The 24924-nt window shown below is 33.8% G+C and overlaps 1 protein-coding gene across 1 annotated transcript in view; it reads left to right on the top strand.

Annotated features, from left to right (window-relative positions):
- Nucleotides 1-24924, top strand: part of LOC136350944 (runt-related transcription factor 3-like) — a 35201-nt gene that overhangs the window by 3588 nt on the left and 6689 nt on the right. Inside the window, exons 3-4 of the mRNA XM_066303131.1 lie at nucleotides 7016-7132; nucleotides 16822-16980. Of these exons, the coding sequence (XP_066159228.1) occupies nucleotides 7016-7132; nucleotides 16822-16980 (276 nt within the window). The remainder of the gene's footprint in view (nucleotides 1-7015; nucleotides 7133-16821; nucleotides 16981-24924) is intronic.

Raw genomic sequence — 24924 nt, 5'->3', positions numbered from 1 at the left:
TGTAGTGGTGACAAGCGAGTAAAATTTTTTTAAATGCCACTCGGGGCAATTATTTAAAGTTTTGCATTCTGGATTTAATTAATTGGAGGTCTCGCCCAAATCTGATAAACAGACTCAATACGAAATTTATTTTATCAGAAACTGTTACTTATTAGAAATTCATCGGCCTCGCACGATTTTTCCACGTTTCGAGATTATATAAGGTAGAGAATTTTCGAGAATTATGATTTTTATAATCGATGCCTAGCACGACACTGATTCTTACATCGCCGAGATAATAACGTTATCGCTAGAATTACATATTTATTAAGAATCTGATTAACTTCACATAATAATAAAATTGGAAGTGTTAAAGATTCGATCGATTATAAATATGTCCGTGTAGTGCATATAAAACCATTCATTAGTGATCTATATGTGTGCACGATTTTGTAAAGCGACAGGTACCTTGCTTCGCTGTTTGCGTACAACTAGTAGTACCTTGCATTATCAGTCATGTGATCAGTACCTGTCAGTTAACGATATTTTGATTCCTGACTTTAAGCTTTTTGAATCTCGGAGAGAAGCGGAAAGGTGGAGTTGGTAGGGCGACTTTTCAATTTGCAGTTGAATCGTTTATAATTGTATTGTTTTTGTTTTTTTTTAGTAAAGCAAAAATCTTTTAATTAACACTTACATTAACAAATGCTTGATAATCTGAACTTCTATTATCTCATTCGTTACGTTCACGCGTTAAAACCGTTCGATTATATTAACGCCGTCATTAATACATTTGTTCCTGAAATAAATATTAAACCTTTCTCACTGCCTACTTGCAATGAAGCCCTTATTAATAGTCATTACTGACCCTAATTTTGTAATGTTTGTTTCTTAATTGGGCTTCCGTTTCTTGTCATGCCACATGGCACGCGACTCAATACCACAAATGTTAGGAGTAAGTCGACAAACCCGATATTTTACCACAAGGATATTTAAAATGATGTTATAATTGGATCCATATGTGGGTTTAACGTAGAAACAGAGAACATGGGGCTCAACGACTGTTTTATGATCGTTTGAGAATTATACCAAACATCGCCATATTTAGTTATTACGCTTAATACAAGTTTTGATGTGTATTATGCATTGGGTCAATGGGTGGTTAGGATAGATCACTAAAAAAGAAAGGAAATTCTGCCCATTTTTATCCATTTAAATTAAATTATTTGTATCTTTGTTAATAAAAAAAATTACCCACACAGATGAGACAGATAACGGCTACTCTACATAGGGAGTAACATAACGTCATGGAGATATCTCAAAGGCCGATAGTACTTCGCGACATAATAGAAAGTATTTTTAGACCCATGGCTAAAAACCCACTATTTTTTATATGTAGGACGGCAAAGTTTCAATTTTTTAAAGTATTTTGCAATTTTCTCACGGAACGCTTTGTCTTAAATTTTTTTAAATGCGAAACGTACAAATCAAAACAAAATTATTAAAATAGCTGAAACTCCCCCAAGGCATCCTAGTTTACATACCGAAACGCGTAGATTGGAGTTTCCCAGTTTGTATCGATTAATATATTTTTTTAATTCTACGAAAACGCTGATAGATGCAAAAATGCCGCAAGGGATCAAGCAGTTAAAAAATAGAAAAAATAATTTTAATTTGATACAAAAGTTCATGCAGGGTGGTCCAAAAAAAAATACAACAAACATAAAATAGCACTTGACCCAAAAAAATATTACATCCTGTTGATATCTATCGACGATTTTGATATTTTGTTGTCATAAAGTCATAAAGAAAATAGATGTACGAAATTTACTACAATTTAACTCAAGGCCTAAGTGAGAAAACACAAAATATGACACTTTACTCCTTTGTGTATCGAAAACGGTGCGTTTTTGATTATTGGCATATTAGCAGTATTTTATTGTCTTGGAAAGTCCTATCGTCCCATTAAATATCTTCATGATGGTATGTTACACCCTGTACAGGAGGGTATACACGGCATTGCATTGCCAGGCACTGGTCAAAACAATTATGGGATATTTCAAAATATTGTCTTAAAAGTTTTTGGTGCCACATGAAACGTATCAAAACAAATTATATTTACAGTCTGAGGTTTTTTATTGATAAAATAAAGCACTTTTTGTTATTTAAACTTAATTTGACCAGTTGTGCCAGTCCTGTTTAAAATTGTGCAAATTTTTAAATTGAAACGGGATGTTTATCTTATGTAATTTGAATTCGTGATTAATTAATTTGGTATAAAAATGTATTTTTAATAATGGGTATGATCCCCACTTGCTGTTAAAAAAACTTGGCATCGTGATGGCATTGATTCAATCGAGTTATCAAAGACGTCTTGGGGAATTCCACTCCGTTCTTCTATTAGAGCATTTCGAAGATGTGGAATAAGTCGAGATGATAAATTTCTGCTTGCAACACGTTTTCCCAATGTATCCCAAACAAGATGAATTCGATTTCTAACTGAAGAATTAGCAGGCCATACCATTCTTTCAATATTCATTTCATCCGATCAGTTGTTCACGATGTTAGCGCGATGTGAACAAGCATTGTCGTCCATAAATAAGTGTTGATTACCTATTGCTCCAGTACGTGACATTATAATAAGTTGAAGAATTTCATTAAGATCCTGTTGGCGTTTAAGGGATCATTGTCAATGAAATAAAGATCTGTATGCCCGCCAAGACTAATACCAACCTACACCATGATATCACCACCTTCCAAGCGAGATCTTTCTGTGATAAATTGATCATTGTTTCGTTTTCCGCGTTCACGCCAAATCAGAACACGTAGATTATCAGGTTCTAACGTGAACTTAGACTCGTCACTGAAGAGTACCTGATCCGAGTCATTACGGGTCCAATTTCGATTAAGTTCAGCTCACGCTCTTCTTGTTCTTTTGTGCTTCACACTCAGTGGAATACACACCATTGGTTTTCGGGCATACAATCCGATATTGTGAAATCCGTTTCTTATGGTTTGAGTGGACACAAAACCTTCCGGTACCACGGGCAAACTCGCCTTTTCGAAGTGTTTGACTGACATTGCGATTTCTTCTCGCTAGCAATTGGAAAAATCGGGCTTCCCTGGATGTTGTTGTTGATGGCCGACCTTGTCCTGGTCTTCTTCTAGCATTTCCTGTTTCAAGAAATTGATTCCGTAATGTTGAAACTGCACTTTGGTTGACATTAAACACTTGGGCAACATGAGTCTGTGTTCGTCCAGCTTCGAGTTGTCCTATGGCTCGCCATGCCTCACTTTCCATCAAATTATGTTGCTTGTTCATTGCAGGAATCATGAAATTAAAAAATTCCACACCACTTAATCCTGAGTACAAAAATTCAACGGATACCTAAGTAGCACTTAAATGCCCTTTTATACTATTTGTGAGAATTCAAATTAAAACCTATACCGACCTACGGCATGAATTATTTTTCTATTTTCCTGTTTGGTCCTATAAAATTATTGTTATCCTGAAGGAAATGTGCGAATAAAATTGAATAACAAAATCTATTTATAAATAACGTAATATCCCCTAATTGTTTTGAGTAGTGTAAATTTCCATAGTATCTGTTATAATATTATCTTCTTTGTTCGGTTAAGGACAAAATTATATTAGACTTTTTTGAAGGTCCTTTTATGAGAAATTTGAATATATAATATGAAAAACGTCCATCGCACCATTTGCCAGATAATTTGAGAAAAACTGTTCTAAAATCTGGAAATTCATAATGCTGCTCTGATATTTTCCCGAATTTAACCACCAGTAACCGTCATCTTACTATCTACTGCGACATTATGTAAAGAAATTTGGTCAAAACGATTCTATATTTATTAAAGTTTCTCAAAAAATGTTTCACACAGTAGGAATGAAAATAAAAATGATTAAGTTAGAAATAGAATTAGAAATGTTTATTTATTGTTTACTAACACTATTAACTAATATATATTTTTTGTTGCTGGTAGTTTAATTGAGGAAAATATGGGGGCAACATTAGAAGTTTGCAGATTTCAGAAAAGTTTTTTCCCGAAATATCTCGCAAATGGTGCGAAGCACATTTTCTATATTATACACGCTAGTCTAATAAGTCAAATACAATTTTGCCCTTAAATTAGCAAGGAAGATAATATTATCTAGTACTGAAATTTACATGGGTTATCCTATGGTTGGTCTGGCAATGCGATACCCTGTAGATCTAAACACTGCCGGTATATAGTCACTTAAAAGATTAGAAATAAAGTAATTCTTACTATTTTAATTAGAAATATTCTTACTTAAAAAGACATACAGGGTGTTCAGGGAAGTGATGCCATAAATTGTAGGCGTTATAAAGAACGCTAAATTAATGCTGCTACTTCATATACAGGGTGTTCCAGTATATGCATAAAAAATCCTGGCGACGTTCGTTAGCAAGTTGTTCGCTGTCAAGATGAGAAGTTCAAGAAGTACTTTTGTTGTAACTTTTAAACACTTATCATGGTGACAATGAAAGTTGAGAGGTTTAAATAACTCATAATCATGCTTATTTGCAAAAAAGTTAAAATTTCTCATTTTTAGACATTCAGTTGACTTGTATGATACATGTTTATGATAAAATGAGATTTTCTGAAAACGGTACAAGATATCGATTAAAGTAAGCTATACCTTTATTTTAGGGAAATGATGAAAAAATTAACCTATGAAAAAAATTTCAATTTCGTCAACTCACTAAAAAAATAATGAGTTTAAATGAGAAATTTTAACTTCCTATTGGTAGAAAACACATTTGAAACATCATGTTTACATATCAAAATCAACTTAACTATAAGTTATTTAAACCGCTCAACTTTCATTTTTACCATGAAAATTCTTTGAAAGTTATAACAGTTTTTTAAACTTCTTACTTTAAGTTCTAATAGTTTGATAACAAAGGTCGTTAGGATTTTTTTAAAATGAAATACCGGCATTAATTTTAACTTCCTCTATTGTCCCTAGAATTTATGACATGACCTTTCCGGACATTCCGCATATATGCTTATCAAGGTTGCTGTTCACATTGTGTTTCTAGTAATCGCTGAAAAGTATCCAAATTCGATTTCAAAATGCTAATTTTCCGTGACGACAAAAAGTATTCTATTTTCCTTCTTGACAATGGGCGCAACTAATAATGTTTCATTTTGACAAGTAATTTCGCGCTGAAACGACATACATTTATTGGTCGTAAAATTTAAAAATGATCTGCGACTCAGTAATAAATTGGAAGGCACTAAACCTTCGAATTTATTACTGGGATTAGGTTTGAATATGAAATCAAATGATATAATGCGTGTTAACCCACTTGAACATTTGAACTTTTATAAGAAGATAACCTGACTGAACTCGTCAATTCGGTTAAAAATAAATGATCTAAATTACCAGATATGTAAGTATTCTAAATGTGTATTTTCGCAGAATATGAATCTCCTATACAAATATATAAAATTGAGGTAAGCAGAAATCCAGCAAAATACTGCAAGGGTGTCTGATTTAAATAGAAATTCAGTGAATTTGGTAAGTAAAATGCGTTCAATTTAAATTTATGATATCCGGCGTTTTGTCGAAATTCAAAACCCACTGATAACGAAATTTGTACCTTTATTAATTAATTGCATAACCGCAACTTCCATGTTGTTATTTCTTCAGTTCTACCACAAAATGTTTTACCACAATATTTAAGTTGCTTGCTTACTGAATTTATAACTATCAACATTAACCATGTGCAGTTTAAGTTATCAGCTATGGGTTGAAGGTGAAAATTAGACATAAATACGGTTTTGTAGATTGGGAATCAGTCTGTAATAAATACCATAAATTATGGGATTAATAATTATAACATGGCAATAACATAAATATTTAATACACAATGAAAATTTTTTCTTGGATCAAATTATTATCCGTCGTCATGTTTGATTCGGGCAAACGGGGCGAGTAAATTCCAGAGTTTTGCATATGTAATCTTCCAAGAAATAATTTATAGATGTCAAGTGTAAATGTGTAATTCCACATTTCCAATTAATAATACCAGGGAATTTTCAAGGGCAAAGATATAGAGAAGGCTTTTACTGCGTTTCAATTGATCATTGTTGGGAAATCTGTTTACATTTTTGTTACGAAACACCAATTGGCCAGTTTTGATTCATTTAGTATTAACATAATAGATGTTAATTATATCTAGGGCAGTCGTTTCAGCAGCTGCCATTTCGAATTGCTCTGGAAAGTATGTGGATTTGTTCAGAAATTGCTGAAAGACGTTCGAAAAGTTACCGAGGACTAAAGCTTTTCGAGCCACAATTTTTTCGGTTAGTTCGGATCAAAACTTTTATAATGAAATATTACGGAGTGGTTCAGATTTAAATAGGAAAAATTTAACAAGCGATGGAAATAAAACAAATATACAGAAAACAAGTTACTTTTTTAAATCTGATAATCTGTTCTCGAGACACTTAAGTACTTCGTAAATAATATTCGGGGCGCTATCCTCCAAACACTTCTCAAGATAGAAAAAATATCTTAGCATGCCCAAATGCCATCAGATTGAATCCAGGGACTCCGGTCATCCAGGTCCTAAATTTCGCACTACAACCGTTCAAGTTCGACCGAGATATCCCGGGCCTTTCAGGTCCGAAAAAGAAACCCCGACCTTCAAAGTCCGAATCCTCCATCTTGACCTTTTCTTTGTAAATAAGAACTTGTGCTTTTATTTTATTAAATTTTTTTTATTTATTATATTAGCATTTTAATTAATTTTTCTTCGAGTTTGATATCCTAAAGCCAATAATTTCTATATGTGGCGAAAATGTCAATAGATCCATTAAGCGACTGTTTATTTCTTATAGTGTTTGAGACTCCAATGATCACATGGACACTTGGGGCATTCTGTACACTAAGTTACGCTACCTTATAGGAAAATTAAGTTTTATTTTAATGTGTTATTTCAAATCCTTATTTAGGAGCGTACATTGACGCGGTTTCTCTTTCCAGGAAAGTCTTTCACCATTACAATTACAGTGTTCACATCGCCACCTGTTGTAGCCACCTACCACAAAGCTATAAAAGTAACAGTAGATGGACCAAGGGAACCCCGATCGAAAACAGTGAGTAAGTAATGTAGTGTTAAGAACGTATAATACTTACCTAATAGGTGCTACTTTAACACATCCGAATATGAATTCCTTTATTAAACTACGTGCATTAGAACTTAGGGATTATTGAAAAATTCCACTGGCATTGAGCAAAAATATGGTCGAATTCTAAGCATTCATGTATCTGCAACCAACGGGTTAAACTAAAATTATTAATGTATTTTAGTGGATAATTTCCATGGAAACCAAGAAATCTATCAATTTCAACGTTTCCATAGAAATTAACTGACAGGTAACATTGTCAGCAGATTTTAAAAGTGTCCAATTTGGAACGGTTATGGCTACATAACCGCACCGATAGCAGATTGATTGTGAGCTATATTCTTATGGTTATTTTTTTCTCTGTTGGGTACACTACAATTGATCTAATAAGATATGCTTAAAGCTCTGGAAAAGAAACGAAAGAAGCAACGTTCTATTTAAAAATAAAATTAATAAACCGGAAATTATTATACAATGTTTGTGCATCTGAATATAGTGTCATAAATTCAACAACGTACTCTAGGTCCCAAAACATGACGATGCGTCATATATAAACATACGTAAAAAGATGCTTCGTTTTCAACATACAAAGTGTAAGAGATTGGTTTCTGAAGACGGTTTTTTATCTTCGAAACCTTTCGAGATAACTTTATCAAATTTTGCACTTTATTATAACTTTTTGTGTTGTTTCTGAGTTTCTATAAAGAAATTGCCACATTTTTCTGAGGTTCGGTAATACAGGGGGTAGCACTTAAAAAGTGCCTAAACTTTTTTTACTTAACTTTATTGGCGTTTTTATAGGATATATTGAAGATAAATTTGAAGATGTTTACATAAAAAAGGTACTGTTGTTGAAAGTCGAAATCTCCAATAGTTTTCGAGAATATTAAGATTTAACAAATCGTTGAACACTTTATCTTATTAAATAAATATCAGATTTAAATCATTTTTTGTTTTTGGATAATATATCCACCAAAGGCCATAGTTATTAAAATTTCACTTAAATGTCGGTTAAAAATTCTAGTTTCATTTCAATTTGATTTATAAAGTGATTGCGTGATCCATGTGTAGGCCATTTTTAAGATAAATCACGTATTCTCGAAACGGTCGTTCCATTTTAATCTTCTTTTAATCAAATCTGAAATTTAGAGTCAAATATACTTAACCAAACCAAATATTAATGCCTCAATTAAATTTAAGATTTTACATTTCAATACCATAAATCTTTAAATCACCCTTTATTGATTACTCCACAATAGCATAGGGTGAAAGACATTTAATTCCGGAGAGAAACTATTGAATTTTCAAAGTCCTTAGTTTTTTAGAAATTCCAGAATTTGGATTTTTGTTAAACATTTGTGATTTAAAAAACATTTTGTATCCTGAATTGAAGAAGTGAAATTTTCATGCTAATTATATTTTAAAATTAGTTCCCGAATTAATAAAGCCCAAATCATAAATTTAGATTTTTACTTTTTACATTATCAATTGAAATTACTTCCTCGTAAAAAAGAGATTTTGAATCTGATGATTATTTAATAAAATTTGTTATAGCATCCACCGATTTGTTAAATCGCAATTTTTTGAAAAACTTGGAGATTTCAGCTTTCGACGATAATATCTTCTTTCTGTAAAAACTTCAAATTTAACATATTTCCTACAAACTTGTCAATAAAGTTAGGTGTTAATGCGGCAATTTCTTGATAGAGACTCAAAAAGAGGACGAAAACTTACGATAAAGTACAAAATTTCATTAATTTGTGACGAAACGTTTCGAATATATTAATAAAAAAAACATCCTCAGGAAACAACCCTTCACACCGTGTATATCGAAAACAAACCGCCCTTCGATATATGTTGATAAGAAATTCCCTTCATGTTTTGGGACCCAGAATATGCGGTCGAATTTACGGCAGTGTGTTCTGAGACACTTTGTGCTTCAAAATTGTTTCGATTGATTTGAGTTTTTTTCAAAACATATCGTACCAACTTCAATGCTACTCAGTACCACCGCATTCTGTAAATTGACATTGCTACCTATTCTTCAGACACAACCATATCGGCTGAAAGCAAAATTACCTTATTGCTACCAATATCGAACGGGTAGCAAATACCCTGGTAATGTAATCTCATGTTATTAATCGAAAGTCAGGCAAAAAATGACTAAGGGTACTAAGAAGTTGCAATCTTCGCTCGAACCATCTCGTGCTCCTTACGGAAACCGAAGTAAATGGAATCCTTACATACATGATAAATTTAAATGACGATTATTCTTCATTCCGGAAACCTTTCACTAACCTCTCTCCATTATTTCCTACATCACAAAGCCTATTTAAGCACATAGGTATGCAGTATAACCAAAATACTCCACGACAGTTAGCCGGATGCAGCAGAGCGACCCAAAGTTTTTTCACAAGCTACCCAGAAATCCAATTTACGATTCTCCTTCACAAATTACCGTACCGTTTTTTTGTTCTTCTTGTTGCTTACGAAGATCGATAAAGAGAGATTGAATGATGATTTCATGGATACATCATTAGAACTTCCTGTCTTTTCGTTCTACTGAACAAAAATTGTGTGAGCTTCTGAATGGTTTTGGCATTGCTTCTGAATGCCTAAAAATGTTCCAGTTGGGTGAAATACCCGAGTCATTGCAGACCCAGAATAAATCTTGGCCGATGAGATTTACTGCATTAATTGCAGCGAAGCAAAAATACCGCCAATGCGCGAATTCCCTGATTTAGGTTTTTTTTCCTTACAAGATTAGTAAGTGCACACACGGTATACGCAATTTCTTTGTTTCTCTAGTTGAAATTGCATAATATCTCCGCTTAGTTCCGTCTGTTACGCAGAACAGATAATAAATGTACAGTACATCCACCGATGGCAAATGGGGTAATTACTTACAGAATAATGAGCCAGTAATTGTCGAAATGGCAGATTTGTAAATTGCTAATCTCACACATTTGTCGTTGATTGGTTTCAGTGCACCCCAACGGCTTAATTTCGCTTTTATTCCAATTTGGAATTGTATTGTCTTTTAAGTGACGCGCAGAAGAGTGTTGGGTAATAGGTCGATATGTTTATGAGACAATAAAAATACCAAATATTTATTTTTCTTGCTTTAATAATAATTTAATTTTTATAACACGTTCATGGACGATTTAGCCGTAAACGACCATAAAACGGATCTTTAGTAAGAGTTTTCGTCGACTGTTTATTACTACGGCTTTTTAATGCGTACAAAACTGTTCATTAATAACCCATCCCTCACTCTTGATATATGATTCTCACTTACATGCATAATTTTTGAAGCGTTGATGTGGGTTTGTTGCGACCGTGACTGCTGATATAGAGCCACTTTCAACCCCTGCAAAGAATTTTTTTCTAAAAGCGTGCAGTAAAGTTGCTTTACTGCTGGCTTGCTCGAGCTGAAAATACCGCTTTACCACCAATCTCCGGTGGTAGTTGTATACCTGAGAAATATGTGAAAGGAAACTTCAGTATACGCTCAGTGCAGATGACTGAGTGATGCCAGGTGGAGTTTGAAATTTTGTAAGTTCTAGTACTCCGAGTTGAAACCATGGACCTTCGTTTCTGCGTTGAAATTTTAGTTATCCGTCTTTTAGACCACGGGTTAACGAAGCAAAACAACTAAGTTTTTGAGTAAATTTTGAGATTTTATAAGTGGCTTTTTCCACAGGAATTTCAAAATTTTAAGTCTTTTGTGACTTCGGGAATTTCATTGAACCTGCAAATCTTTTTATTGGTTGAACTTGCAGTCACATTTTATGATGCAATTTTATGGCCAAAAAACCGCTAAAATAAAAGTTTTTACAAACAGTTTTTTTTAAACTAATCACAACTTTTTTTAAAGACTATTTAATCGTTTCCTGTCTCTCGTGTAGTTTCCGAGATTCCAATGTTGAGCTTCGAATTTGAACCACTGGACACACTTGGTTTGCATTAATAGGATCCTGAGGAGGAAAATCAATTTTATTAACTCGTAAAAGTTTTTTTTTTATCGCTACTTACCTACTTCAGTATTTTTGTGGACCTAATCGCAGATTTCCTTTTTTTTCATATTTTATACGTATAAGAACAATTCTCGGTTCTTGAGGTGACACTCACTGGATGTCCTCTGCAACATAATATTTCTTTGACTTTCGATTCAATTGTAAATGAATTAATTTTCTCTGACTTTCTTTGCCAAAACTGCTGAAATATTGTAGTGGTCTGTTAAAAATAGTATGTTTGTCGTTCAACGTTCAGCCATTGGTATTTCCGCTGTAAACATACAATGCACCCGTTTTATTCCAGTAGGATTATAAATTTATCATGTTTATTGTATTAGATCCATAATGAATCAGTTTGAAACAGTATCATAAAGAACTTTGTATAATAAAATCAAACATAATTATTCTTCTCACAACTAGCGTTAAAACATTCTATTGTTGTAATAATGACACGTATAATGCTCATTATTTACCTAGCGAGGTAAACCCATTTTCCCATTACTATTTTATTTATTGTTGTCATAGAAATGAATATCAAATGAAATGTTTATGTTGATGTAATTTAGGTAAGTCTATTGTAATTTTATAAAACCTAGTTGAATCTAGTAATAAAAAATATCATATATATACCGCGGCTGTGAAATAGTTATGACACTCACTTCTTAAATCCCTCAGTGCTGCGTGCTTCAGGATTTAGACTTGACCTTCGAGTAATAATAAGGTACTTCGCAATCTTGGAGTGTAATTCTATTTTTCAATTTTGATAAATAAAGCGATGCTTTTTCTTAATCAAAACCGGTAACTAAACGGGTTTCGTTTCGTAACTTGTTACTTAATGAACATAGGAAATTTTCCTAACTCCTCAAATACATTTACGTTACATGTATAGCTATTTACTGACAGCCCAGACTGCCTTTTTGATTTTATTGTTTAAAAAGTTGTTTGTAATCATTGTTCGCTTTAACTTTATATATGCGATTTCATCATATTGACTCCGACCATATGTTCTTCGAAACATTGAAATTGAAAATTCGAAATATGTAGTCCGACGTGGACAAACTAATAATACAAAATAATAATATCGGTCCTTTTGTATCCACGTTTCTTTTCATGTTAAATACTTTGCCGTGTCTTTTTTGTATCCTGAATTAGTAACACATATTTGAAATTGGTATAATTTTACGCACGCAACCAAAAATGACCCATTATAGTATTGTGAATTCGGCAAGAGGGACCTCGCTTAATTTTTTTACAGTTCCCTGCTGAATGCCTGTCTACCTGCCTTTTCTTTATGGGCTTTATGGAAGTGCTGTTATATAGTATTTTTCCGATTTTCTCGTGAAATACGCAATTCTCTTATCGTTCAAACAGGCAGGGAAAATACGTTAGTTGTATGTTATAGTCACAATTGCCATGATCGAACACGAAAAATACTGAGGTTCAAAAGAATTTAGAGCATCTTTATGATCTCAAAAACTGCCCAACGTAATTTAATAAAATTTGGATTATTGTCGTAAATCAGTGACCGCACCTGACCCTCCTGATTAAAAAGACCACTGTTTGAGCTTTTATACGAGGAGCGGTATAATCGAAGTAAACATTTTTTATGAAACACAATAGCCCCTTAGATTACATTTTGACTTTCTTGGGCTAAAAAAAAAAATAGTTTATCACTCAAATTTCAAGGGTGGCCATTAAAAAATCTCAAGTAGATATTGAAATATCAGAACCATATCTTGGATAAACTCATCAATTTCTCGTCATTTATCAGATGTGTGATGGTAACTGGCGAATTGCTTAATTATTGCCGTATGTTTACGGCACAACGTTTACTGCGAGGTTTTTTTAATGATAACTCGTGACTTTTTCCTATATGCGTGTGACGGTGGTTTTACCGCACGCAAGACAAAGTGGCACATGTTACTGTCAAAATAGATAGAATCGTTAATTGAGTTTACTAAAAGCAAGAATGTTAATATGTATACGCCTGTGAGGAAAATGCGGCACCTCTCACGTGCCAAATTGTCTTTACTGCAATCAGCCGGCGGTAAAATGTCGTTTTCCGTACTTATTAGGTAAATATCTATTAACTAACGTTACTATTACTCAAAAAATCTATATACGTCATCGTTTTATTGTGACGTCAGAAATAGGCAGTGTTCCAACCAAAGGTGACGATCTTTCTGGCCAAAATTCACATGAATTGTATCTATTAAAAAGAAGATTTGCAAAAATTTTCTTGCAGATTACTTACAGCTGGCGCTATTGGGGACGCCGGTGACGTCAAGCAATGACGTGTATCCATTTTTGTATTGCCTGGGGCACATAATAATGTAACAGATTCTGAAAGTGTCCACCACATGTTTGCGGTTAGAATATCATCAGCAAGTGGAAAATATACAAAAGTTTGCAACACAGTACAAGCTGACAGTGACGTGCAAGTGCACGTTACTGTTACTACTATACAGCTTCACCGAACATTTGCCAAATATTTGCTGTTCACACCAAGTTCGCCGAATATTCGGTATTCACCTATTCGGTAAAATCGCTATTCGGTGCGTTACTAATGTTTCCACGTCTGTATTAAATTTTCTAAAAATGTCTCCAAATATTTAATTTGACATTTGTTAAAAGTTTGACAGATGTTAAAAAGTATTTTTGGATTCGTTTTAAAAAAGTAATTTTGCTCAAATGGCAATGTCAATTTGACAGCTCATAGAACATGAGCAGTGCCATTTTTTTTCCAAAAACGAGCAACAGATTTTGAATTCTCGTAATTTGGTAATTTTTCAAAAGTCAATGAAAGTTAAGCCTCGTTTGTGTATTTGCTCTTATTAAAATGTATTTCTATATTATCGGTGACCAACAGCGATGAAAAATCCCGCTTTGTGCATATTTTGTTCGTGAATGATTCGAATACGCTTATTTTAACATAAACTAATGTGAATTATCAAAGAGCGAGTTAAATATTCGAAAAACCCGTAAAATTTTTATTGAAATGGGAACATTTTAATTTCACAGGGAATTGCGAATAAATCGGTGTTAGTGACAATTTGCCAGCGGGACTAATAAAACATTATTATTGGCCGGAAAAATATTTGTTAATTAACGCGTTGCGGCTTTAAGCCCTAAATCACATGACATAGACGCATAAACATGGCACATGCCCACGGGATTATTATATTATCAAGCTGAATTTATAATATTAATCAAGCGAATAAATATTTTTGATTTTCATCAGCAGAGATAACCGCATCCAATGAAAATATATAGGCATGTGTGGTTCTTCTTTCATTCAGATACATAATAACAATTCTATATTGGATGATTGATCGGCTATAGTGGGGACAAAAAGTTGGTGTGTCATGGGAATATGAAATTCTTTAAATTGCTACTATTAGTTATAAGCTTTACGAATCCATTTTACATCCCTTTTCCATCATTCACATTTATTTTTGTGTTGTAAGATGTTTGATTACACTTAAATTTGTTTACGGTAGACTTGGTACTAAAGACCAACCCATGCGACCGCCTGACTTGAATCCCTGAATGTACTAAAGTAAATCGCTTCTATTGAAGCTCTTCAAAACCATTCAGTCCGCGGCGGTGCCTAAAAGTCAGTAGTGTTTTGACTGCCAGGACCCTGTAGAATTACAAATGTCGAGCATTTTAAATAATTGTTAAAAGGAGCTTCGGCACAAACTGGTGATTTATTTTTGTGCTTTCTATCCTTAACGCAACCCCAAGGGTAAATTTTAAAGTCTATAAGGTTAAAGCTTAACGACCTTGCCGGCCACTGTATAGCGCTACATCTTCCGCAATGGAAACTAGATGCCTAAATATCTTACAGAATAAAAACACTTTAATCTACATATAGAGAAATAAAGATGGTATTACCGTGATAGAAATAATGTGACCCAAATAAATAATTTTGTATTTAAATATTACCAAGTATTCCCTCTACAGCTATCAAAATTCCACTCGTCTAGTATTTCGAAAATGTAGACCGCAAACATTAAAACAATAAGAAATTGTGGGAATATTCCTGGCTTCGATTGATAAGCATATTTATTTCCGTTAAGCTTGATACGAAACATAAAATATTTACTCCTTTTGTGTCTGGAAATGTAGAGCTACGCTGCCACATTATTATTGTCACTAGTTGCAGTTATAATCACACATGTGTACGCAATGTGTTGGGACGAATAACATAAAGGATAGATCTGGGTACATACTCATGGAAAGAAAATTCACGAGTCAAAAAATATGGTAGAATTGCTCAGCAAATATTATAAAAACAAAGTGCTTTTTGATCGTACGGTATGAGATCTTTTAAAATGATTTCAAAAAGCATTTTTTCTAAATAAGTTTTAACACCCTACTGCGAAAGCGAAACAATTTCGCACATCAGTAGATTGACGTAAATCAGTCTTTTTTCACCTCAGAAGTAAGTGGCCGGTTAATATTGACCCAGTTTAATTTCAAGGTTATACTTGTCACAATACTTAATTGTCACTGTGTCATGTACTTCACTTATATCACTTACTCTGTCATTATTGAAGTATGATGGACGAATTAATAAATTTTCCAAGTTATATAATTTTTTATTTTAATTTTGGACGAATATGTTAGAACAACCTTGTTGTTACTTACGAAAATTTCAAACCGTTTCGCGAAGCGCCCGTAATTTGAAAACTGATGAAATAGGACCGATCAGAGCCTCTGAATTTGCGACTAATAAATTGAACAATAATGCGTGTTCCTCCCTTAAACCACGATTTCCACCTATGGACGAACTTAGGGCCCCTGAATCGACCATCATATTACAGTCGCGAAATTATTTCCCATCTCGGCCATTTCCGCCACTGTTATTGCCATCTATTACTAAATTATTTGCAGGCATTTGGCAAACTGCTACCACTGCATTTTGCGGATGAGGGTTGTTAATCATTTGTTAGATGATTTATGAGTGTTTTTTTTTAATTTTATGGCTATGACCAATTCGATTATTCGAGTTATATATATATTTCTTACACCTCGTTTTTTTCCTTATCTTAGACACATTGTATATTGTGAAACTAGTATCAAATAGCACTTTTTACACGAATGCGACATCAGTTAAGCATGGTGTTAGTTGGTCGAAATGTTGAGACTATTTTGACGAAAAGTATTGGTATATCACACAGGCTATATTTATCTACAGCTTATAATTGGTGTGTGGAAAGACCACTTCGCACGCTTTCATATCATTTTTGCGCATGTAACCGTTGTTTCAATAGAAATTTTTAACTAGCGGTTTTCACGTTATGTTCCCCCAGAGAAAAAATGATTTACCTGCGAGAGTGAGGCAAATCGATAATGCACACATTTGCGAGCCGAAAGTGGCACTTCATTTTTCATATTTTTTACATGCAAATAAAGTGGCAGATGTCAGAGTCCAAAGTGTCTATTGGCAATAAGGCAATTGACGTTGACATATATGCGGTGAACTATTGCTCGATTGATGACCAAAGTCTCTTTCGTGTCGGTCAGCAAGCAGTAAAAATAATACTTTTCGCACCTGTTAGGTAAACAACAATTGAATAGATTTATAACTTGTATAATTTCGAAAATCAAGACGCATCTTAGGGAGAATTTTAAATTCTAGGCCATGGACATTCTTACCCTACCATCAACTCACTAAACATGCGACGGCCCTTTGGACTGGAAACAAGTTTCCCACACCTAGGACCCTTCACCAAACCAAAGAGAGCTTCCCCTAGTAGCAGTACCGGATCTCAAGGGTCATATAAGCAAGAACCCCAAGGTTAGTACCAGCGAGAACTGCTATTTGAATTGTTGCACTGATGTAATTTTATCTGTAATATCTATTTTTACTGGGCGTTATACTTTTTACTGCAAATAAACACAACGAAGACTTAGGAAGTTAACAGAAAAGCGGCTAGTAGGAAAAGTGTGGCTCCTCAAAAAAAGCAAAATATGAGCGTGCAGTAAAATCACTTTATCGCACGGTTTTAAAACTAAAAGCAGTACTTTCTGTTTGCGAGTAAAAAGTACCGCACATAAAGTGACAATGGCAGGTGACAGTAACAAGACGCAGGGTAGTTCGGCGTATCTATGGATAAAATCGAACTTTTCTGCACGTTTTCGCAGCATTGAACCAATTTTAGTCATGTTTTGAATAACTCTAGACATTTCGATGTAACTTAAAGAAAATTTGTGTCTGTAGATATAAACAAAAATATTACTACAGTCATTCCCTTACAGCGATTTTATTTGCTATATGATGACAATAAATGCGAGATAAATGATTTACATTTATTCTGGTCTTACCTATTCAGTCGTTACTCTACTTTTACCCAGAATTTCAAGTCAGTGATGAATAACTATGATGATTATTTATAAATTTTTTTAATTCAGAGAAACGAGTGAAAATGTTCAATACCTCACTTCTTCGGCAAATTTAGCCTCGTTAAGAGTATATTCGCCAACGGTCACAGTAAGTAATTCTCGTAGTTTTTGCCACCAAGTACTTTTTATTTTTTGGACCAATCACACTGTAAAAATCGGTGGAAGGCTTATCGTCATTTTGTGCAATGAAGAGAGATTTATGGATTTCATTTTTAATCCTTTATATAGCAATTTTGATATTCGCATTTTATTTTTATTTTCTCATTCTATTAAAAAGAATGTTGGATTAGACTAGAAAAAAACTATTGAATATTATGGATTACCTGAGAAGGAAAATGCAAAATAATTTACGACCCATTTGAAATTATGCCATACATTTAAGTTAAGAAAATATAACAATTTATACAGAGAGGCTCAAATTGGGCCTGTTTGTGTCGAAATTTTAACAAGTATAGGGAAATATAATGGCGTTTTGAAAAATATTTTAACTTTTTTCGTTTTTGATTTTTTTTTTCAAAATCGGTAATGAAATTTTGCATTGCAACTAGTCCAAATGCACCTTTATTTACTACCTTTTCTTCTCTTTTTCTGTCTCAATGGAAGTGAAAGTGAACGATGAAATGCGTCTGATTTGCAGAAAACAGTACGTCAAGTTTTCTAATCGTCGTTTCTTTCTGGCTCGGATTTGATGTATCAAAACTCGGTTCTGCATTTAGCGAATCGTTGGCGTGTAAATTCTTTGCAACCGAAATCCGATCTACAGGCCTACCTATCCGTTACGGCTTGCTGTAACGTAAGATACATTTGCTGCTTCACTGGTTTGCAATCAGGCTTTATATTCGCTCCAATATTGACCGCAATTTTTAACATGCCGTATATCGTAGTGCCGGGAATAATTTTGTTTCAGAAAAATGCATATTAAATCAACTCATTTGAATTCCAATGAAATCCTGGATAGCGCAGCAGAAGAACTTTGGAAATTCAGTTTGAAGGAGTATTGTTTAATAGCTTTTTCAAAGGAGTGAAAATAGGTATGGGAAAGTGCACCGAGACACCTCGTTTGAGGCGTATGACCGTTAAAAATTCGTTTTTAGGGATATTAATTTCGAGAAACTTCCAAAACCACGAAAAAGCTTGTCAGAGAAAATAAGTGTTTCCAAAAATGCAGGAGTTGTGGGGATAATGTGAAAACTGTTAAAAATTGTTCAAAATTGCTAAAATTTTGCCAACGTGTTGAAAACTTGTTTAATAGAGATGAAATTAATTAATTTCAGGATTAAAAATTAGTTAATTGCTCAATTCATTTCTAAGTAATAAATTTATTAACTACGAAAATAAGAATTAAATACTCGAAAATTGATAATGACAGTTGAATGAAAGTGTATTGGGAAAATATTCCGTGTGATTAAAGTATAGAAAAATAGAAATTAAAAATTGTCGCAGTTTTGTTCACAGAGGAAAAAAAATGCTTTCTAGGACGAACCGAGCCTTTAGTTTTTCGAACAATTTATACAAACAATATTCATACAAACTTCGTATTTTAAGTTCATGAGCCCCCCACCCCCCTTATATTTTAATTTATTGACACCCTGTATAATGTTTTCAGAGAGCATTCATTCAGCTGACCGTTTACAAGTTAATCGTAAATACATTGTCTTTATACCGTTTCTAATCAAGAGCATCAATATCCGTAATCAAATATTAACTTCAGGTTCCAACAGATTTATAAAACTTTGTCATTAGAAATATCTAGCGGAAATTAAAAATTAAATGGTTGACAGATTTTATACTTTCATTTTCACGGGTGCCCGGGTAGGCGTATTATTTTAGATTGAGAAATCGGTTGCTGACAATATAGAGTGTTAATGAGTTTCCATTAATTTTGTGCTTGAATAGCTGAATCTATTAAATCTTACTTACATGAGAACAATTTACAGAATGAAATTTCAAATTTTTGAAATGCAAATGTATCTTTAACATGCCCGTTTAATGTCCATATTATTGAGTAATTGACTAATCTGAGGGCCAGTTACGGACGTTCTGTTCAAAGTTGTTAAATACATTAAAAAGAAAATATTGTATTTGATTTTAGAACAAAAAAAATAATTAAACAAACTGTTTTTTCCATTATTTGCTTATGTCCAAGAAAAGTAAGCAACAAGCTTGAATTGACTATATATGTGCTTGAAGTGAGTGGATAAAATTTGAATTTTCATTATCATTTTAACTTTCCCTTTATTTCCATTGTGGTTACTATGTCACTGAAATCTCAACCCTGTTTTGGATATAGTTTAAAATAGTCTGAGGCATCGTAATTTTTCTAGTCATTACCGCCACACTCATTTATGGATCTAAAACGTGCATGGATCGTTTGTCACAAACACCGCTATTTAATTTGCGATCTTCTTCATAAATGGCAAAACCGTAAAAAACGGTTCGTAATTCGACGCATGTAATTTTTGATTATTTATACCTTCTTGTTTCTTGTTGGAAGTTAATGATTTTTCGCTTGCTGGCTTTCATCATCAATGAATTAAAAATGGTCCACTTACATTCACGAATGAAGTAGCTTCACGGCTGATTACTGGCACAAAAAAACCAAAGATTTAGAATGAACGATGCAAAACTGTGAAAGAAATGGTTTAGAAGACTAAGCAAAAACTGTAAAGTTCGTATAGTTACTCAGCAGATATTCTCAAGTGTCCCAGCCGATGGAAAGTTTCGTTAAAATGATAAATATGTAAAATATATACAAGATCAAACAGTCAAAATATCCATGACTCCGATTGTGGGCGATTTTTAAAGATTACGATCCGATACCTTTTTTTCAATTCAAAAAGGAGGTACCACCGAACGTATGTACAATCAGAAAGTTCACTCAGCCAAGGGACTTTGATCGAGTCATCCAGCTCCACAAACAAATATCCTGCGAACTTGCACTGTTATCATTCGATAGCGACCTAAAGTAATTTATGTTGCTTCTTTCATTGCTTCCGGTGGATGTACGAGATCCCTCCGTCGGGGGGTCGTATCATTATCAAAAACTTATTCAGACGTTTATCGAATGAACATTTTCTAATCGTATATTCGATAGTGTTGTCTATCAGTTTTTGTTTTTCAACAGAAATTTTCATGGAATTTTTCACTTCAACGTTTTTTTTTCATGAATTTGATTCGCATAATATGTCTAATATCTCCACTTTTTCATTTTTTCGAAATCTTTACTTTTGTAGTTATAGTTAACTAAACTAAACTCATTAATTATATTTTTTCTTACTTCAGTTAATATTTCATAAACACATTAATGTTTAGGATTTGCTGTAAATACGAGACCAAACCAAAGGAAAAACAAGACGTGTCATGAATGTGGTTAAAGTTTAAGAGTTGAAAGATAATAAAGCCTGTGGTATATCGGTCCGATAGATCTTTTATTACCAGCGTTCAACTTATGTGTTGTCCCTGTGGTTTGCCTTTAACACTGTAATGGGACAATGCAAAAACAGAGCCGTATTTCCGTCGCTCTACATTTAACGCTATTCCAACCCTGATATGTCTTTTAACTGTAAATCGTTGAAAGGCTTTAGCGTCACCAAAGTTCATTTTTTAACTGGAAAATAGAAGGCAAAATTTACAGTTCAAAAAATATATAATAATTGAAAAATATATTTCAATAAGTTTCAAGTTAATTTACGAGCTTTTGCTATTATAAAAAAATTTAATCGGTTTACAGAGAGATTGTTATTTTTCCAAAAACAGTTACACATGCTACTTGAAACATGTTTAGAATTGCTTGCAAAGTCGAAACACGAAAAAAAAACCGATTCATAAATATTTTAACTAATTTTATACCCATTTTTTAGTCCACCCTATATATACGGAGTTGCTCATTAGTGTGTCAAAGTGTGATATCTCAGTAAATATAAGTTTTGGAAGGAAATTTGTCTTAGCAAAGTTTTTGGGGAATAAAAGGCGCGTATTCTTAAATTATTTTCAAAATGTACAGGGTCTGCCATAAAAGTGTGGTAGTACCAAATTATGTTTTTTTTAAATGGAACCCCTCAATTTTTTTGCCATTTTCGGATTTATCGTAAAATTTTAAGGCTAGTTTATGAAAGAGGTCTTATATAAAAAAATTATCATTTTCGAGTTATTTGTGAAAATTCGAAAATTTTGATAGCTGCAAGGTCTCACGGAAATCAATGCTGTTTCCTAACCGTTGCGAATTTTGGAATCGATATTATGAGGCTCCAAGGCGACATAATAAGCTACGTTTTGACATGTTTTAGTTTAAATAGAGTTTTCCATAACCCTCGAAATAGGCCTCCGAAGTTGTATGACTTCAATCCTCAATAACTTGCTTATTTCAAACAGAATGCCCTACTTTTCTCGACGGCATCGTGTTCAGAATCCAAAAACCTACAACTTTTGTTAACATTACCCTATCCCTAAACCGTTTCTCAGCTGCTGAAAATTGCCTCTTTTTTATATCTAAATTTGTATTTGAAAAATCATGGAAAACGTCAAAATGACGCTGGATGTTCCATTTAAAAAAACATAATTTGGTACTACCATACTTTTATAACAGACCCTGTACATTTGAAAATAATTTTAAAATACGTGTCTTTTATTCCCCAAAAACTTCACTAAGACAAATTTCTTTCCAAAACTTATATTTACTGAGATATCGCACTTTGATGCACTAATGAGCAACCCTGTACACTTCCAAATTACATAAAAACCCACAATTAAGGATTGAAATATACAGGGTGCCTGGGAAACAAAGATTCAAATGAGTGTTGGGTGTTAGAGCTCTTTCATTCCTCGGCAAGACACACGTGATGTCACTTGTTAACTGGCTCGGAACAGAAATTTTCAGTGCACCCCACTCCCGTCCTCCCGTGAGGGTCTAAACTTCAAGCGGCTTAATAAAAATCTGTGAACTTTATTATCTATCTCCAAAAGAAAGAAAAATACTTAAATATCGTGTAGAGTGAAAACAAGTAATTTTTGTATAAGTTATGATAAGTTTTATTCTTTCATAGTTTAATCAAAATTTTATTCGTCTGTGCAGTAGGTACTCCATGCAAGCACCGTATGTAGGTCATAACAGTCAGGTATTCTACATAAATCTGCGTTTAAAATCCTTAATTAAAATAATGTTCTCCCCTGTCTTTCGGCATAGTCTGCATAGAAACATCTTAATTTTAAACTCCTAAATCAAAAGTTGGTGACACAATCGACTCGTACATTCCCATTTAAGTTCCCTAATAAATTAAGCCAAAGGCGTATTGTTCGTAAGCGCATTTTGAATCTTTGACAGAATAACTTTAAACACTCTAAGTTTCGATAAAGTAACGTTGCAGGACCGATGCCGGGCGTGTGACCACAATCTCTCCTAGGGAATGCTCCTGACATCGCTTTAATTGGGGCCCGTTTGCTGCGATATTTTGACAGCCAGCTCGAGATTTAGTCCCCTCGCCCCCATGTGTTTTGCTGTTGTGCTCCTGTTGCTCTCCTTTAATCAACAGAGATGGATTTTGTGCTGTGTGCCCTGCAAGCACCTGCAGGACATAAAGTTAGAAATCTGTTGTCAAATTTAATTACCCATTTAATAATAAAATGAGGAAAATCGATACGAGGTGTATTGAATAATGGGCTTCTGTATGCAGTTTTCCTTGTTGGTGATCAACAACGAACGTTTATCAATATTTTTAACCTAACGGAATAGGAACTCTCGGTGTGCTGGTAACGTTCATCACTCTCATTCATCTAAACACGAATTACTATTGACTGTAGAACAATGGGTGAGCAAGTAGTTAACAATAAAATTAACTAACGAGGCTCTAAGTAGGAAATAGCTCGACCCGAAAAATGCACTCTCTAGAGATTTTTAGCAACTTGGTTAATCCGGTCCTGCTCTGCGACCTTCGAAGATTAGTGTATATTAAGTTGTCCCCTTTATAATTAAGAAACGGAACAGTCATTTAGCGAAATATTTTATACACGTAATATTTCTCGAACGAGATTTCCGTACTGATTTAACCTGAACGCTCTAACCTGATCGCACTAACTCGAACTAGCCATTAAGGAAATGCATAGTTTTTGCAACGAGTCGATATATGCGGGACGAGTCAACTGAAGTCAACGTGTATCCGAACGTCCGATCGTTCGGACCTTAAATTATTCGTCTTCTTTGCTCGTTCCGTAACCAGCAGAATACGTCGCGAGTTAAACGATGGTTATTTACACAAATGAGAAAGATGCTACTTTTACTAGAATGGTCACTTCGCGTCGCGATTCAAAATTTTCTCGTTCTTCACTCGTTCCACAATTCGCAACATTAGATGAGCTGGACAATGGTTCCTTGTCGATTTCTTAACACAAGAGGTGAGGCACGAATGTTGAATCGTCCGGTACACGTAGATCTACAAAAATAATGCTTGCAGTCCGTGAACGCTTTGTAGAATTTTGTTAGGTAATGATTAGTTGCATTATTACAGTCAAGTGTTGCACCTGGGGGGTAAACTCGAACTAACCTTTTTGATCAAAATCAAATATTGAAATTTGTGTTTTTTCCGTACGTTAAGTACAACGGAAAAACCTTATTTAAAATACACAAATTACCCTAAGGTGTACCTAATCGGCCACGCTTAATCTGTTTCTTTTCGGCTGAGATTTATAATTACAAGGTGGACGAAGGGTAAATGATTGGGCACTATTCTTCCGGTCGACAAAAGATGTTACCGCTCTCGATTTGAAAAGGTGAAGTAAAATACAAAAGTTGATGGATTTTACGCATAGCTAGTCAATGAAATTATACATCGCCTCATCGGGTCTCGGCTTGTTTAATAACATTTCTTAGAGCAACTTTAAGGCGCAGCGAAAATTTGCAATTTATGGATTATTTAATAATATTGCTGCTTTTATTAAAAATTCAAATTACTGAAAGCTCGGGAAAAAAATTGAGAGAACCGTGCGAAAAGTGCATTTTGCGCACTCTTAACACTAGCTTATAAATTCCGAAATCGTAGAAACGAAGCATTTAAAATGTTTATTTTCTGCGTTACGTTAGCTGTGTAGTTACTCAAAACATACTCAATCAAACTGTAACGGATTTTTTTAAAACATTTTTCACTTCATGTTAGATCGAATCTGCAGGTAAACAGCTGATAATCTAGTGCTTTGCTATTATTAACATTTTTTCAAATTACACAAGAACATTCTAGGGAACACTTGGCACTTGCGTCTCATATACTGATGTTACCCGGATGGTCTGAATATACAGTCTAAAAATTTGAATAGTCGCAACCAAATTCAAGCGAAACAATAAAAATATTAG

This window comes from Euwallacea fornicatus, chromosome 4 (assembly GCF_040115645.1).
Source record: "Euwallacea fornicatus isolate EFF26 chromosome 4, ASM4011564v1, whole genome shotgun sequence".
NCBI lineage: Eukaryota > Metazoa > Arthropoda > Insecta > Coleoptera > Curculionidae > Euwallacea > Euwallacea fornicatus.
The sequence above is the reverse complement of the archived record's forward strand: the minus strand, read 5'-3'. Positions and strand labels throughout refer to the sequence as shown.